The sequence below is a fragment of the Ixodes scapularis genome, unplaced genomic scaffold (assembly GCF_016920785.2).
Source record: "Ixodes scapularis isolate PalLabHiFi unplaced genomic scaffold, ASM1692078v2 PGA_scaffold10__122_contigs__length_95168666, whole genome shotgun sequence".
Taxonomy (NCBI): Eukaryota; Metazoa; Arthropoda; class Arachnida; order Ixodida; family Ixodidae; genus Ixodes; species Ixodes scapularis.
This window is the reverse complement of record NW_024609836.1, coordinates 7,445,474-7,463,333: the sequence shown is the minus strand read 5'-3', so window position 1 is coordinate 7,463,333 and position 17,860 is coordinate 7,445,474. Positions and strand designations below refer to the sequence as shown.

The 17,860-nt window shown below is 47.7% G+C and overlaps 1 protein-coding gene across 1 annotated transcript; it reads right to left on the bottom strand.

The window, feature by feature from the left end:
- Nucleotides 1–9,973: 9,973 nt before the first annotated feature.
- Nucleotides 9,974–13,068, bottom strand: LOC121048209 (neprilysin-1-like). The gene is made up of 2 exons (XM_040504274.1): nucleotides 12,706–13,068; nucleotides 9,974–11,857 (listed from the first exon to the last, which is right to left on the bottom strand). Exons 1-2 carry the CDS (start codon nucleotides 13,066–13,068, stop codon nucleotides 9,974–9,976), a joined length of 2,247 nt encoding a protein of 748 aa, XP_040360208.1.
- Between the last annotated feature and the right edge of the window lie 4,792 nt (nucleotides 13,069–17,860).

The window sequence follows — 17,860 nt, the reverse complement described above, 5'->3', positions numbered from 1 at the left end:
TGTGTTCTTTCGGCAATTACAAAGTCTTGCTACCACAGAGTGGAACAAAGCCTTGCCGCACAGGTCGGGAGACTAGAAGACGCAGGTTTCCCGGATTCGGTAACCGCCTTGGCCGCGGAAGCAATAGCGAAAATCATTAAGGGTGAGGCGCGGGGAAAAGTAACAAAATAAGTAAAAAAGCAGGTCACAGTTATTCCTCATGGGCACTACATGTCACGCGGCTTTAAAAGAGCCGCCTCGAAGTTCGGGGTAGATGTGGTTTTCTCGGCACGTAACAAGTTAAGCGGTATTTGCTCTGCAGTAGAAGAGCGCGTTAACACGCAAGAAAAACAGGGGGAGGGGCCGTGCGGCATAAAACACCGCATTGAGTTCGTGCCATGCACCTTGGGTGTAGTATACCAGATACCCTTCACGTGCGGGAAGGTATACATCGGACAGACGCCCCGTCTGTCCGATGTATACCTTCCCGCACGTGAAGGTGCTTCAACACTTGCCTGTGGGAACACCTTAGTTCTTTAACAGAAACAGCAAGCTCCCACTTGGCGTTTCACTACGGGGACTGCGCCTGTACACCGTTACTTGAGAAAGCCATTGTTTTGCATGAACACAGAGTCCAAAAAGCTCGAGAGATTGTCGAAGCTCATAGAATAAAAAAGGAGGGGCCAGCCTGCGTGAGTCAGGCTTCCTTGAATTGGCTGGACAGTGAGGTCGAATTTTCAGATCGGGGATGACGCGTATAGAATTGTGCAACAGATAGCACCCGATTTTGTGAGGCGCATGCGCATTTCCATCGGGATTAGAGAGTCGTGTTGTATGTTTTCTTCGTGGTTTCTTGATATTAAACCTTTCGGTTGTTAGTCAGCGCTCGTCCTGTCCAGTTCCTTCCTCTGTCCCTGTAAAATGCGCGCTGTTCCATTATGCCATTAATACATTTTTTTTTTTACTATCAGAAGTAAGCAGCGACTGGGAAAAGAGGAACCCAGCGACCTGGACTTTCCGGAGCTCCTTCTTTTCCGGCGGAAGGCTTCCCCGCACAGCCGTCCCCAGTTCCTGCAGCGTCAGGCCGCCTCACGACTTTCGCTAGGGCAAGGGATCGCTTTAATTGCCGTGATTGGCGTCTTCGCCACTGCCGCGCCGGGCCAGCAGCGCCGGTAACCCGGGGAGGAACCCGTTTCCGTGACCTTTTGTTGCGCCCGGATCGACGGCTGCGACAATGCGAGGTCGGCCCTCCGCCGCGAGTCTCGGCGGCAGCAGCGAGCGTCTCGTCCGAGCGAGCAGCGCGGCCGAGAGTCGCGCCGCACAATGCTCTCAGATCGCCTTCGACTGGTCACAATGCGTCAAGATCGCTCCGCTTCGCTTGCCGCCAATCCCTCGGCCGGAGGGGCGCCTTTCTGCGCCCGGTTTATGTAACCATGCGGCGCTTTTGTTTTCGTGGCGAAACGCTACCCGAGCAACCGCTATGACTACACTCGCCGACTTTTATCGCGGACCCTTCCCAAAAAGGGCCACAGGCTCCCTGTTTGTTTTGTTTCGCTCCTTTTTATTGTTTCTTTAGCCGCGCCCGCGCTGAAGTTGGCGAACTCTCGCGCCCGAAATGGACCCTTCTCAAACTCCAACGGCTCTCCGCCATTGCATTGCTCACATACCCTGAGCGTGGATTGGGCACGAGGGCTACGTCAGCGTTCGGTGTCAGCTCGGCTCCGCTCGTCTTCAAAACGAGCGCTACGTCAAGACTTGGATCCAATCACGCGCTTCGTCTCCAAGAATGGCCGTAGCTTGCGCCACCTAGCCAAACAATGGCGATGGCCAATGTTGCTTGATGAACTTTTAAAAAGGGTGTATTGAGCGAGTCCCGGAGTGCATTTTCTGAGATGAAAGAGGTAGAACGATGGCGAGCTGGTGAAAGATGTTTTTGCTTTCACCCGATACTGGGGGAAAATATAATAAAAATGAAACGGTTAGACATGCACCTTGAACCGTTGAGGACAGGGTGTTTTTTTTTCCAGTTTCTGATTGAAGCACGAATCTTTTGCACCCCTGTTATATGGAGTGCTCCCTTGCAGCCATAGCTGTGTGCGCGACTGCTGAACACGTGCTGACGGCGAGTGTCTACGGTTCATTTGCAACGTGCATAGCACACCACCAAGATTGCCGTTCTTAGCAGAGCTCGTTCTGAGCTTGCGCCTTAAACGGCGGTCTCAAATATGGCGTCCAGTGAATGCCCCACATACGGGCACTTAAAAGCGCAGTGCGTGCAACGATATCAACTACAGTTCCACAGACCACAGTGGTAAGTGGATATCAATAGGGTGACGCTGGACGACGTGATGGGGGTCAGCAATGGACACAGCAAGTTTCAGAATAAGGGGGGGGGGGGGGGGGCAATACACTTTTGAGTCCCCCATATAGCATGGGGTGTCGCACTGCGCATGCGCAATGCGACGCCCCAAGGTGTTTGGTGGCCCGCGAGCTTAAGGACCCCTTGTTCTTAAAGGGATATATCAACGACATTTCATATATACCCGTCGTGTTCAGGAATAGGCTGAATATGATCCACAATATCTATAAATGACAATCGCACGTTTGTGGTTTGAGCCTCATGGCTCCACTTTTCTTTTTGTTAAAAACGGCCCACTCTGGTAAGGGCTCTGAGAGCAGCCAGTGGAGAGCACGTGACATCCGGCGCATTCATGATATCATCGCCTGCCTCGGGACCAGCAAAACTGCGGCGAGGTTGACGTCAACACGACGACTGCAAGCAGGGCATCTGGCCGAGGTCATGTCTCTGGGCGTGCGGCCAAGTGCATGCAATTACAAGCTTTCCAAAGCTACGTCCACACGCACGCTGCACATGCTTGCACGCATGGGGCACCAGTGAGGCTATAGTTCTAGGTGACACAGATATTGTCACTACCTGCTAATGCTCCTAGACAGACATCACAAACGTGGCTTTAGTGACATCCACCAGGTGCCATTTGCTAATAATTTAATTCGTGTTAAAATTCCCTTTTCTGTGTTTTTTCAACAAGAGATTAAGATATCCTATGTTATGCTGCTCCCTTGAGCATGCATAGACCAAGAAATAAGCGCCGAAATGTCGTTGCAGTATCCCCCAAACTCCATATTTAGAGTACGGGCTTGTACGAGCAGGCGAAGACGAGTACCTGTCTTCAGTTCGATGCTAGGGAGATTTTCAACGCTCGCTTATGGAAGGCGGTTTCCATAATACACACTCGATCACCGAGTTAAAGATGCGGGCATAAAAGACGTCGAGTCGTCACCTTTTCTTCAGTTTGAACACGTCTGCTGTCTTGCCAATACTAGAGTCGGTGTCAGGTTAAGAGGTCAGGGATTGCTCTTCCCCTGGACTCTTAACCGGTCACGTGCGTCGAGAGATACGAGCGGGAGTGGAGCCTGAGATATGTATTTGCTCTCGAACTTGTGTACAAGTTGTATTTAGCAAATGCACTTGTGGCTGATGCGTTGTGCTACCCGATTTCGAGCCTGCCGGATTCATCTGCTGCAGAGTGATGGGCAGGGATTTTAGAAATCTGAGATCGGTTGGTCGCTCTCTGTCATCCTTTGATTTTGGATGATCATGCGAATCCCCCCGAAGAAACAGGCCGAGTTTCTAGACGTCGCCTATGGTCACTGCCATTATCAAGTAAGGTAAAGAGCATAGCGATCACCTCGAGCTCTATTTGAGTAACTGTCTAAAGGTAATTTCAGCTCTTCACAAGACATCGGTCACTACCTCTATCCCATAGCTTACGTTTACGGCAATAAAACATCCAGTCTTTTAGAACCGGAAGGCTTCCTTTGAATTCGACAAAACTTGTCGAAACCTTTGAGTCGAGTCTGTAAAATAAACGATCCAGTGAAATAAAATATACAATACAAAATTCGATCTTTAAAAATGGTGTATGACCAGCCCTGTTCGTCAAGCGTAGATCATTCTCCTTTCCTCAGCCTCCTTTTAGAGCACGCGAGGCAACTTTGTGATTCCGTGAACCCTACAGCTTCCTCAATGCTTCTGCAGACGCCTCGCGCAAGTACCGGGAACTGAATTAAAAAGTGTGGCATTGTCTCTCTGCACCACCGCATGCATGCAAAACGTGTGCAGAAAAAAATATTGTTTTATTAATTAATTTTATATTTATTTCTTAAAATGCAGTTCAAATATAATCCCAGATCAGCCAATACTGGCTTGTGCGTGAGATGCGAGAGATGCCTCTGGATTTTTATTCGAGAATACTTTGTGGAACGGCTCATCTTCACCTCACCTTCAATTGCCAGCAACATTTGAAGATGTTAGCAAAGTAAACATGGAGATGGATAGATATAGAGAGCAGTACCTTCTATACTTCGGTTCTGCTTCAGTCCAGACGAAGCCGACGCTAGGAGGTAATGGGGCGAATCAAGAAGCGTTCAAAGCTCAAGTCACTATAGGCCTTTTCCATTTATGTTCGGTTCAACGATAATAGGTCACGTATAGAAACGTGGCGAACACCATGGTAGTGCCCTTTTCACAGTATCTGATTGGTACCGTCAGCCCGTATTGTGGCTGTGTCTGGACTTGAGATGAAGCGAAATATAGATCCTCCTCGACACCACAACTAGTGTATGAGTATTTAAATGCCAGCCTTCAGATTCGAATCGTTTATTTTCAGTCGTATTCATCAGACGTGACTGGGCACCTGTTCATCCGCTGACTTAATGCGTCATCGAATAAACTGATCACGTGGCAAATGGTAATCAGAGCTAATTAAGCACTCGGTATTCACCGGCCATGTTTAGGGCTTAGTCGCCCCGAGCGACCTAGAAGGAGAAGGAAAAATGTCTAGTTTAGCCTGTGTTTACCGGGTGACTACAGAGGCTTAGCGCCATGGCCGACTCGTATCACTGCTTTCCGTCAGCGCTAATGAAGCACTTAAGGCTCATCCACACTGCCCCATTTTCTTACGTTAAGTTACGTTACGTATAAGTGACCGAAACATTCGTGTCTCGAATGTCGCGTGTCATGCTTTCTCCTTGAACTGGAAGCCTCGCTTAATATAGAGCACAGCGGTCGCGGTGACTTCAACGTAGTATTTCGTAACGTAACTTAACGTAAGAAAGAGGGGCAGTGTGAACCAGCCTTTACTGTCTTTGTGTTCTGGGGGACACATACAGAAAGAGTCGGAACAGCAGATATTGTGAGAATAGACATGTTCAGAGGTCATAGATACCACTAAAGCAATCTCAGCAAGGTGCTGGACGACGAAAGAACCCTCATTTACGGGCTCTTGGATAGATGTATATTAATGGCTATTCCTTTTGAAACGGGCGGCAGCTTGTGCCACCTAGCCTGACATTTCGTCATCTCTTAGTTTTTTAAATGTGTATAAATATTGTTCTAACAAGACGTTCCCATTGCTTATTTTTATACGTATTTTCACTCCGCCCTAGATCTTTCCCCCCAATCTTCCATATCTGCGTATGTCGCTGGCGATGCTGCTCCCCAGTTTACTCCGTTTTCTCCGTTTAGCTTTTTTTTTTTAAATTCCTTCGAAAAATTTTGTTTCGGACAATTAGCCTTTCATTATAACATCTTATTATTCGCTAATAAACAATTAAATATAAGTTTTTATACCATCAAATTTCTATTTACGCAGTGGCGTTTAAAGGGGCGGTGCAACGGTATTGAACTGGAATGTTTTTCATTTACACGACGTAACTGGCACTAGTGGGACCCAGGTATACTCGTAGGCAACGCCATTGATTAAGAATCCTCTTTGTTGCGGTGTAATTTCAAGGAAAAAAAGCGGGCGTTTTCTTCCAGTCTTTCCTTCGCAAAACGTAGCGTATAGCACGGGAGTCGCAGTATCCCCAGTGACGATATTTGAATGCGGCTCATAGGTTGGACATTTAATGAACTCTCGACTGGGGCTCGTGATAATCGATAATCAATCCCCACCCCTGCCCGTTTCGATCTGGATGAGCATCGTACCTAGGGTGACCACCTTTCTGCTAGCGAAATGCGGGATGCACGGGACCGGAGGAGGGGGGGGGGGGGGGAGGGGGGGGTTTGGCGGGGCGGAGGGCGGGGGGAGGAATTTACGAACACACACAACAGGAACCGAGGCTCTATTAATACATTTAATATCTTGTTCTGTTTATACACCCGCAAATTGCGTTGCAATAATTAATCTAAAATCATTTTCACTCTCAGGGTGTCAAAGTTGAAAGTATAAAAATCAACTGCAGCAGAGCTCAGTGCATCAAATGAAATTAAGAAGCAGTAAATCTTTTTCGGGTATTCAGCATGGTCCTACACACATTTTTAACATTATTTTTTTTTCGACCGCTGTGAATTGCAAGCTTCTTGCCGTCACAAAAAAAAAAGAAAAAAAAAAAACATTTAGCAACATTTTTGCATTGACACGGCGATATGAAAATAATTAGAGCACTTCATATTAAAAAATTTGGCGAGCAGTTGTCTCTTAAAATATTTTGCCACCAGGGGGAAAGGCACAACGGTGCATGCGCGTCGGGTCTCCTGCAAAAAAAAAAAAACGGTCGCTTCCTGTAATGCTTGGATAGAAAACGGCGTACCATTGCGATTCTCAGTGAATTCCGCGCTTCCCCGGCCGTGCCCCGTTGTTCGGCAGCACCTTGAGTTGCAGAGTGAATTTTACGACAGTGTGAAATGCGGGACATTTTGAAGATTTGGGAATTTCGCGCGTAACGCGGGACACGAGCCCTCAATGCGGGACAGTCCCGCGAGTTGCAGGACGGGTGGTCACCCTACCGGCGTGCGGTCGTGTATCACTACCGCGTGGTGTACGCTAAAGACCCCAGGCTAGCGGTTGTACTGCACTGGCTAAATTGCTCATCCACAGCCAGTGACTTGTCGCAGCTTTGAAATGGCTGACGAACTACACGCTGTTTAAATATACACACAACCCCGATTATAATCGATAGCTCGACAAGCATTCGAATAGTGGTTCGTGTCTAATCGCTGCATTGAGTACAATAACCGAGCCCTAGCAGTGCCTAGAACTCAGCGCGTGTTCTGTGCTTTGCCAACATCTGCGCGTGCTTTGCCAACCTCAACATTGGCGGCCACTAATCTCCACTAGAAGGGGCTGGATGGCGCATTGAGCAAACAGGTATGTAGCCACCGGAAGTAAGCGGCTTGTCCCGGAAGTGAGCGCTTGGCAGGCTTTGTAACCCTTCCGAGTGCTGGTTCGATAGGCGTTCAGGGCGCTGGATTTTCGCTTGTTCCCTCAAGAGAGCCTGCTTGTTGCACAGTAAGAGCGCATGCGAACCCGAGAAGTATCATGGGAAGCCATGCAATGTAAACATTTCGAGATTCTAGTTGATTAAGTTGTGAGTATGTCCCAAGTTCAATTGCCTCATTTTCGGGATTTAATCCAGAACGGGAGTATTAAAACCCAACCAAATACACAAAAAAGCATGGTGCAAAATATTGACTGAATGCACTAGGAAGCCGAGCGCACGCCCGACTTCCGGGACAAGCATCGAACTTCCGGTGACTTCACTAGCGCCAGGCTCGGAGAGCAGCTAAGCATCATCCAGCCCCCTGTACCCCTATACTAGAGATCAGTGTTGGCGACATATAATCGGCTCTAAATCACGTGACCGTCTGTTCCGACTGTGAGTTGAGGGACTGTGAGTTGAGGCTCTAAACAGCGCCCTCAATATGGCGCAACGTACATTCTACACCATAAAGTTCGTCGTTCCTCGCAGACGCTAGTTAGGAGCTTGAACTGAAGATGCGCGGACCTCAGCCAGGCTAAGCCAGGCCAACCATACCACTCCCCCCCCCGCCTCCCAATATGCGCTGTGAATAGCGTGCTCAAATATGGCGCCCATTAAATAGCTTGTAGGTGTCGCCATTGCTGAGTACTGATGGATATTTCTACTTACTGGTTCCATCGAGCTACTAGTTCTGCGCTGTGAAATTAACACGGTGAACCGAACGCTCGTGGAACATGGCCGCGAATGACGTTACGGGCACGCTATTTACATGTCTTATCACGGGGCGTACACTCCTCGGATATCACTACAAGCGAGATTGTCGCGCGTTGACGCCACCGAGGACAAGGCTCGCAAATACAGTACCCTTGACCGTGCATGAACTATTGACGTCACGGGTGTGATACGCTTTGCATTTCTCGCTGGCCGACCTTGGGGCAATAGATAGAGAGATGGCGCTCACGTCGTTTCGTTTGCGTACCCCTTTGAATTCTTTCGTATACAGAGGGTTCATTTTTTTATCGAAGAAGTTTAGAAATAAATTACGTGAAAACTACATAAATGCGGTCTGTGCAAGTGATCTATACGCTCAGGCGGACAGTATGGCAAGAGAGAATGCAACAAGAAAAAAATAATTAAAACTTACTAATTACTTTCTAATTGGACGTTTTAGGGCACGCATTTATATTTGAAAAAAAAATAGAGTAATCAATATTAAAGGCTCAACCCAGTTTTTAAACATTTTGTATCGAGCACGCAGATGGAAATTTTCAATGTCAAGTTTTGCCCTGGAAATCTGTCGATACCGAAACCAAACACGCGATGCCCTCTGAAAGAAGAACCATCGTTTGACGCCGGAGGGTCACGTGTTAAAAGGTACTTTTAGCGAACCGTTACCGCGTTCCGCGTGCCGCACTATCACAGCCTTTGAAGCATGCTTTTAAGCGAGCTCCGGAGTCCTACCGTGACCGTGGGGCGCCCGCTTAAGAGCATGCTTTAAAGGCTGTGGTATACCGCGTACCGCACTACAGTGCCGAACGCAGAGCGTGATAACGGTTTGCCAAACGTCTTTAATTACTAAAGTTGGGTCACTATTTTGCGTTACATCACGTTGGAGTTGATGTACGCAAAACAGTCTGTGCTCCGTGGCTGGCGAATTAAAGCGATAAGCCACTTTATCGGCCACAACAAGTTGCTTTACTTTGCTGCGCTATATCGCTGAAAATCATTTTGACTAAGGGTACGAGTGGTTGATATCGTTAAGAAAGGCAAGGCAACTTTTCGTAGCCGCTAGGTCCACCAGAAGTAAGCGGCTTTTCCCGGAGCGAGCATTAGACAGGCCTTCAAACTTTTCTGAGCGTCCGAGAGTTGGTTAGAACAGTGAACAGGGCGCTAAATTTGCACTTACTTCAAAAGAGCGTGCTCGGCGCGCAATAACAACGGATGCTGAGCAGAGAAGTCTTGTGGAAAACTACTTCGTGTGAAAATTTCTAGATTGTAGTTGATCTAGCGTGCATCTCCAACGTTCAAACATCTTTTTCTTGGTATCTGGAGAGTTGCTGGAAATCGTTAGGATGACTCCGACGCCGCCTTCGCGCATGCAGCGTATCGTTATCGGGGTATCGGAGGTATCAGAAGGATCAACTAAAACTCTCTATTTAGTGCAAAAAGAGACTGTTAAAACCTACTTATAAGTGCAAGAAAGTATGAAAACAAACATCGATAGAGTGCCCTAAGAATCCCAGAAGACGCTAGACTTCCGGGAAAAGCATCGCGCTTTTGATGGCTTTGTTTGTGCCCGGCTCAGAGGACAGCTATTCGTGATTTAGCTCCCTATAGCGACGATCAGTCATTCGGGAACGCGTGACATCCCATTGACCACGTGATCTTGCCTGTGGGCTTTAGTTTCAGCTTGTTGTTCTTTGTCTCGTAAAAAAAAGGACGTGGCTTTCAACTATGTTATTAACTAAGTAGTGCCTTTGCACTCATTAAACCGCTCAGCATTAGAAAAATATATATACACATTGGCGAGTCACTGTCCTTTAACAATGCTTACCGGAACTCTGAACTCTACGTCATTCGTTTTTGCAGATGTTATAGCACAGCAGAATGTAATATGTGTATTATAATTATTTTTATACGCTTAATTATTGTCAGCATTCATAATGAGTCACAGAAAGAAAGAAACAAAATTGTAGTTTGCCGGTTGCCTTCAGCCGCCTGTAAACCACACTGAGCAGCGGCCGGACTCTGGGTACATAACGTCCCCCTTCTGGCAGTTGAACGCGTCGGCAAACACGGGGAAATTCATCAGCGGTATGTTGACTCGCAGCCTAGGAGGCGTGTCCCCGAAGAACGCCAACCTCTGATCATAAAGTGGGTCCGCCGCCCGACTGCAATGTGCTCGGGCAAACTGAGTAAAGAACCATCGCTGGGTCATGACCGATAAACCTGATGGCAGTGATTTCTTCACCTTGCGCATGAAGTAGAGGTAAAGCGGGTAAACAATGGCGTTGTCAGCCATATCGTCTTCGATGGTTTTGATTAGGTCCACGTCGTTTTTGAGGAGATTTTCGAGCGCGGTCTTGTACTGTCTCCAGAAACAGTCGCGGATCCGGCGGTGTTGGCGGATGGTGTCTCGACTCCACCAGCTGCGGACCCGAAGCTTATGGTCCACAAAAGATCCGCGTTCGTCGATGGCCTCAACCAGTCCTCGCAGAATCGGAGCGCCCACGATCGGGATGTCCAACATTCTGATCGATCCCGAGTGTGTCAGGTTGGCGAGCGCAACGTTGGAGTAGGGGCAAAATAGCGCGTTGCGGCCGTGGACGTACTCAACAACTCGCCTGAGGCTGGAGACGTGGAAACGGTTGTCCCAGTCCCGGCTTCGCTTGACAGGATGATAGTAGGAGCGGCGACTGTTGATGAGGATGTTGTAATAGCTTTCGACAAGTCTAGTGCCTCGGAAGGCCGGAACGTCCAAGTTGTAATACTCCGCGATGGGTGTTAAGTTCTGGACGGTGCCAAAGAAACTAAACTTCATGTTCTTGAGCTTCTCGGCTGCGATTGCTCGTTCTACGGGATCGTAGCGAGTGGTGTGTCCAACGACATTTCTTAAAATCTCGTTGAGACCTCTAAACATGCTGGTAACTTCTTGGTCGTACCGGGTGTCGTAGTGCAGGACGCTATTGGGTAGTCCCAGTGACATCCTCAAGAATGTCCTGAGGCCCTGCGGGTATATGAGCTCCAGGAGTCTTGCACAACCCTGAAGCCGCTCCGGGACTCCGCTGACGAAGCCGTCCGAACTCAGCGGCACGAAATATCCCACCTCGTCCGGTAGCAGAGGAGACAGGTGTACCAGGACACGGTACCCGACGTACATCAGTAAATTGGGGACCGTGGTGCGGCCCAAGATCTTTGCAAAGTCTTCAACGTAATCCGGTGCCAACGTTTCAACGCTGACCTGACTCTCATCAAGCATAGGGTAGTTTTTGAATACTAACGACAGATACTGCTTCCACTCCCAGTTCTTATGCTGTGGAAGCTTGTCTACCGTGCGGGTTCTGTACGGTGGAGGTTCGAACCTTTGCATGCTGATCGCATCTTCCAGCTGCACTTCGAGTCTGACAAGCTCCCCAGCCGAACTCTCCGCCATTGGCTTGGCCACACCAAGTGCCCGAAGCACGTTGGCTACTTGAAACACGTGGTCCGTCAGATTGCTCGATGTGTACCATATCTGGCTTCTCTTCAGTATGGTCTTTGGGACGTCAAGATGTATACTATGTTTGTTCTCGTACTCGTTTCTCACGGTCACCTCGATGAAAGGAAAGACGGCAAGCGCGGCGTCTACCTTGGCCACGAGTGGGGAGAGGCTGGCGTTAGCGGGAAAGTCGGTGGGCCAGTTGCTCATTCCGATGTCATCGAGCACCTCCTGGAATGGATCCCAGCCCAGTCCGTTCCGGCTGTAGCCAGCGGTGCAGTTGGGCAGGAAGAATGCTGCCTGATTGATGAACATGCTGGGGAACTCTTTATACGGGTTGGACGCCTTGTAGACGTGGAACATCTCTTCTAGGTCGTTGAGCATCTTAGCAGTTATCTGTAATATGTAATGATTGTAGAATTACTTTCACGGAACAAACTGGATAGCATTGTATGACCCGTTAGTCTACAGATTCATGTAGAAATCAGTACGGGGAGAGAAGAGAAGATTGAAAAAATAAAACCTCACATCTGCCAATTTCGGCGGATTGGTGTCGTAGCTATAGTAATATAGCTAGGGTTCATTTCTTAATTTATTTATTACATGTACCCTCAGGGTCTTCGGCATTGAAGAGGGGAGTGGTTGCGAAAATAAATTGTGAATGAGTAAAAGAAAGCAGTTACTAGAACTAAAAAAAAAAAAAAATGGCGTATATATATACAGTATTAGCTAAGGCGTTCTTGAACAGTTGGAGGACTTTTTTTTTGTAAGCTGTTGGTTCGGGAAGGCAATTCAACTATTCTGATGTGCGTGGGAAAAATGACTGAAAAAAAAAAAAACACAAAACGTTCGTCCTACATGTGGGATACCGACATTGTGAACGTGATCTAATCGAGATGAAACGTACTGGGGAGGTAATATAAGTTCGGCGCGGAGGTCTACCCACTATCCTTTGAATCAAAGCCGATCAGAGCTCGTCATTCTGACGTCACCACAACCCCTGCAAAAGAAGCATATGAACTTGCGCTCCGCATAGCGCCCGCTCTGCCGTGCGCTAAGCAACAAAATGGCGTCGCCCACAACACCATCGGGCAATGAATTGTCGATGCTCTGAAGCGTCGCATTTTTCAGTGGCTCTAGACAGCCCTTGACACGATGATCGCCGCTCTGAACTGGCTCTGATAGCTTTCAGCGTTTTACACAGTTCACTTGAGAAGAGACGGTCCATTGTTCGGACACCCCACCTGCGTCTCGTACGAAATGGAGGGCAGCGCGGCCGCGAGGGACCCCGCGGTCTTCCTTCCGGCACCGGGGGCGCCGCAGACGTGCTCGTAGAAGTCGTCGCAGGGTTCGACGGGGTCATGCGACGCTCCGGCCGGACGACCGGACGTTTCGAGACGGTGGCTGCCGGGCCTCGGAGCGGCGGTGGCGGTGGCGGATGAAGCTTCTTCTAGGTAGGCGTGGTGCTTCCGGGAGGACCCGGCGCCGCGGTGTCGATGGTGCCACCGGCTACCCGGAGCCAACTGGGCCGCCTCGTGGTCGTGGAACTCGTAGTCGATGTTCCGGTGGTAGTCTGCGTTCGAGTAGGTTGGGCTATCACCAGACATGCACACGCTACGGAAACAAAATTACTAACTACCTGTACTCTTTATTTCTTCAAAAGGTAAGAATACGTTACTCCTTCGTTTGATTAAAAATAAACGCTTTACTTCAGCTTGAAGGTTTCATGGTGTTGACTCGTTACTTTGAATATGTCGTTCTTCATAAAACGGTAACCGCTTCCAATACTCATCGTTGATAATAATGCTCTTCCCTTTAACGCGTTAATTCAGGTATAACTGGGGATATACTGACATACCTTGCGCACCTTATTTTTAGGGTAAATCTAGAGTTTTTTAGTCGTGCAGATTACAGGCGCAAGCTGAGTTGAGAACTACACTGGCCACTTGGGTTGTACAGGCTCCTCACCAGTGGTAGAGGTACGACGCAGGACACTGAGCAGAATGTTCTAGGGGGAACGCCAAAGAATTTTAATACGCGTAGTTACACAGGGCCCCGTCATGCAGCAACGTCTTTTGCCCCTGCTTGTCTACCCGGTATTGCCGGTGAGAATCTAAATAAAAAAAAGCAAGATATAGAACGGGGAAAAAAATTAATAATTATTTTTACTATTCCGCGCTTCAGTAGGGCCGAACTCTTCATTTAGTGTTGCTGGTGATGCTGGTGAAAACGATCTCTAACGAATAATGGAGCCAGAGGGCGCACCTTACGATAGGCAGCTTTCTCTCATTTTTTTTTCTCTAGTAAATTCATTTACGCAATTGGCCCGTGTTGCAACGCCGTTTCTTCACTCTCCCGTATTTATTATTATTTTTTTTTTTTGCGCCGAACGGGCCTGTTGGAAACGGGCTGCGGCCCGGACGTCATTGGAAGAACCACGGCCACCTGTGGGTGTCCTTCGCAGAGCCGAATTTGGCCCGCGGGCCCGGGGTTCGGTGAGGCCTGAATTATAGACCTTTTCCAAGTAATCGCCTCGTGCGGGGCGTTATCTTTGCTCACTAGGCTGCGGAAGGCGTTCTACCCATGCGCGGTAGCTCTTTTCCACGAAATATGAGACGGCGCGCATGCGTCCAGAGCCCAATGACTCAGCATTTTTTTTCCTGGGTGATAAGCGCCGCTGGGAAGGACGATAGGGCGTATTAATAAAACGCCCTATTGCTGTTTTCGCTGACGTCTTGAGAGAATCGTGGCGTAGCAAGTACGTGGCACCTTATCGATCCGGAACCAATCAGATTGCAGGATTAGGCAAAAAAGATAACGCCGGAGGACTGATCTGCAGACAAGAAGCGTCAACAGAAAAAGCCACGACCCTGCGCGTCTTCGGCTCTCGATTCATTTCACAGTCGTCGTTTGCAGCACATGCTCGTAAGTGTTGCTTCCATTTATCTTCTGCCAAGAACATATATTTTGATTAGGGGGTAGTGCGCGATTATGCACGTTGAGCGTGCATTTCTCCCCTACAGGTTTATTGTCCTTGGAGGATACGATTAAAAAGAGCTGTTTGTGAGCATGTGCTGGCGAACAATGACCGATTATATGATCATGATGTTTAAACTCCGCGACTGGGAAGGAAACTTGGAGACAAAGAAGACGGGCTAGAAGAAAGTGGACACCATTGATATGGCTTTCAGGCGAAAACTTTCTATACAGCCGTCACATTTGAGATCACTTCCTGTAATCGCCCAGACAGTGCTCGTTCAAAAGGGCCGGGAGAACCGGTTCCTTTGAAGCATGATGCAATATTCGTGTAAACGTTGTTACCAGCCACGAAATATGTTCTTCAGCAGGCTTATGGAATTTGTTCTGGAGTCTCGCTCAAGTTAAAGCCAAGTTGCCCAACCTGATCAGGCGAAGACTTTCCATTTAGTAATTTGATGGAAGACTTCAGCATTTGTGTTAAGCTTCGTCGCTATCTTTAGTGGCATGAAAAATGAAAGCCCTCACTATATTTTCCAGCTTTGAAAGGGGTGCTGGCAAATTCGGGCAAGTGTATTAGAAATTTCATGGAAATTTCTTTTTTTAAAACAAAGAACTACAGTGTTGCTGGAGGGTAGTTAGCGCTAAGCGATACTTGACTATAGTGGATACACACGCACGCGTACTTATTGTAAAGGGAGGCGCATTGCCGTGTTCGCATCTCAAAATTGATTGCAGTCCTGGAAGTATTCGTTCCTACTGCAGAGCTTCCAGGATTGCTGTTGGCCCTGACAAAAACTTTATATCTCCCTGGTTCCTGACTTGCAAGAACCAGGCAGACTAGCGTTCTTGTCAGGTTGCACAGTGATGAGAACATTTCCATGCTCTTTCACGTGGCGAAGCTTTCATCGTCGTACTCATGATGGTGACTCTCTTTGCACAAGATGGCTTGGACATATTCTCGTTCTGCGCAGGTGACTCGTCTGCTACGAGGGTTCTGCTGCTTGAAATGGAAACCACAAATGTTCTTCGAAGTAAATGATGTCGAGGAATAACTACCCACACGGAAAAATGGCGCCAAGCTATATCAAATACTCAGGAGCACAATGGGAAGTACATTGGTGGTGAGGTTTGCGAGCTGTGAATAGGGCACACTTCGTCATTTTCAAAATCAATGCGAATAGTGAGTTTGCATTGCCACGTGACCTAGTTAGTATTGCAGCATATGTCACTGGAACGACGAGAGCCCCTGCACGACATTGAGACCACCAAAGAAGCTAATCCTTCGGAAAAATGTCATTTCTGCGTTATCTTGTTTCTCATAGCCACTAGAGCGGCAGGTATCAGAATCAGCTGGCATACATTTTAAATTTATCTCCTTCAAAGGCTTTTCTGTTTCAATACAACGCGTTTGTGAGCAAGCGGTTCTGAGGGTGACTGATGGGCTCTCTCTGTAGAAGTAGTGCAGTTTAGCTAAGAGTGTGTGTAAAAATTCACCGCGAAGTCTGGGACGCGCTAACTCGTTGAGACACGATTGAAGTGCCGCTCAACTCTTACGTTGGTTTTGCAGTGCTTTCTGAGAATTTTCGAGAAGACGCTGCTCCTAGCAAGATGGGCCAGCTTGCTAGAAGCAGCGCCTTAGCTAATGGTGTCATTAAAAGAATGTTGTAGGCGTTACCATAAAAGAAGTAACGAAATACGTTACTCGATCGTTACTTGCAAATAAAAGGAAGCGGGATCGACCTCCCTTACCTCAATATAAAAAAAATACGTTATCATTACTGATAAAATTAAGGAGCATTACTTTTGCGTTACCTTGAAGCTATGAATTAAAACGTTTTGCTATTTAGACGTTACAAATATCCATAAGCGCAGTATCCCAAATTTATGTTTAGATTTTATATTAAAGAAAAGAAAATATTGAAGAAATTTAAAATATTCCGCTTGTTTGATGAGTGACAAAATTCACATGACTTGGCCTAGCACATCAACAAAAATTGAATTGTAATATGTTTAAGCATTGGGAAGAATATGTAACAAGTAACTTAACTACGTGACCCGTGACTCGAAATAACTAACATAAGTACGTTATTTTGCTGGTTTGAAAATGGAACGAGCACGTTTCTATTGTACCGGTAACGACGTTACTTATAACACACTACTCCCAACACTGCAAGGAAAGCCCGATTTCGATTAGTCTACAGAAAACAACGAGCGCATTTCACGCCGTTTGGGCCAGACCAACACCCCTAGAAGGAAAATACAGTAGTGCTGAATGTCCTCCGTCACCTATTGAGAACCAGAGCGGATCACAGATAGGTCACAAGTGTTCTTTCAGCGTTCTGAAGGGGCCCGTGTTCTGACGTATTGAACGCGAGTTCCAGCAAACCACTAATGCCCAGCACGTGCCACGAACTGGCCCTCATTGGGTGACATACCAAATTCACTAGATCCTGGGAAATTAAAACCATTGCCTTCCCTGCCTGCTACCCGGGCACAAACAAATACTGACATACAGACGAACGGAACCTCGCATGGCGATTGGCTGATCGGTTTCAGTTGACATGGCTATCGCCATTTCGGTCCATTAAAACCTTCGAAAGGATCGGTCTGAACCAGTCGTGCCTAGGTCGCCATGGTACATCATCTTACTGAAAGCGTTCCTCGCCAATATAAGCGTCTTTGGCACTGCGCATTTCATCAACTTATATATTATTCCTATGTCCAGAGATTTTTTTTTTATAGCGATGTTGTCCATCTTCCGTACTTCGGGAAAGGGAAATCATTTTTCAACGCCGCCAAGCATCGTTGCCGCGTGGGGTAGCAGTGCGAAGATGCGTGCTTGTTCGGCCGGTGTGTGAATAACAAAATCTCGGCAATATTTGCCCTCTTTTCTTTGGGAACAAACTCAGTGGCGCCATCCATCGGGTAGCACTGGCACATTTCCGGTCTGCGTATATTTCCTAACTTCTTACGCTTCGTTGTTTCATCGTAGGATTGAATGACGTCTGAGAGTGCTATAAGCGACTGCCTCCCAAAGAAAGCACGTAGATTTGATCCAGGGAATGGTACAACCCCCCCCCCCCCCCGGTCTAGTTCAGAAGGCTAGTACACACTGGCGCCACCGCGTTTCAACCCAGGCAAGAAAAAGCCAATAAAGTTCCCCGTCACCAGCTAATATAGATAGGCTCACCAGTAACAGGGATGTCAATAAGAAACTGTTGATTCCATGAACCGAAATAAGCGACCTTACGGGAATAACTATAAAAAAAAAAAGTGGCCTTATGCCACTTTGTCGCCTAAATACACCCCAATACTTCAGTTCCATGTGCAACGGAATACCATCAAACTGACGGCCCCAACTTTCACAAAGGGCTCGATATCTTTGCGATATAACATATATTAAACAGCTAAAGAACGTAT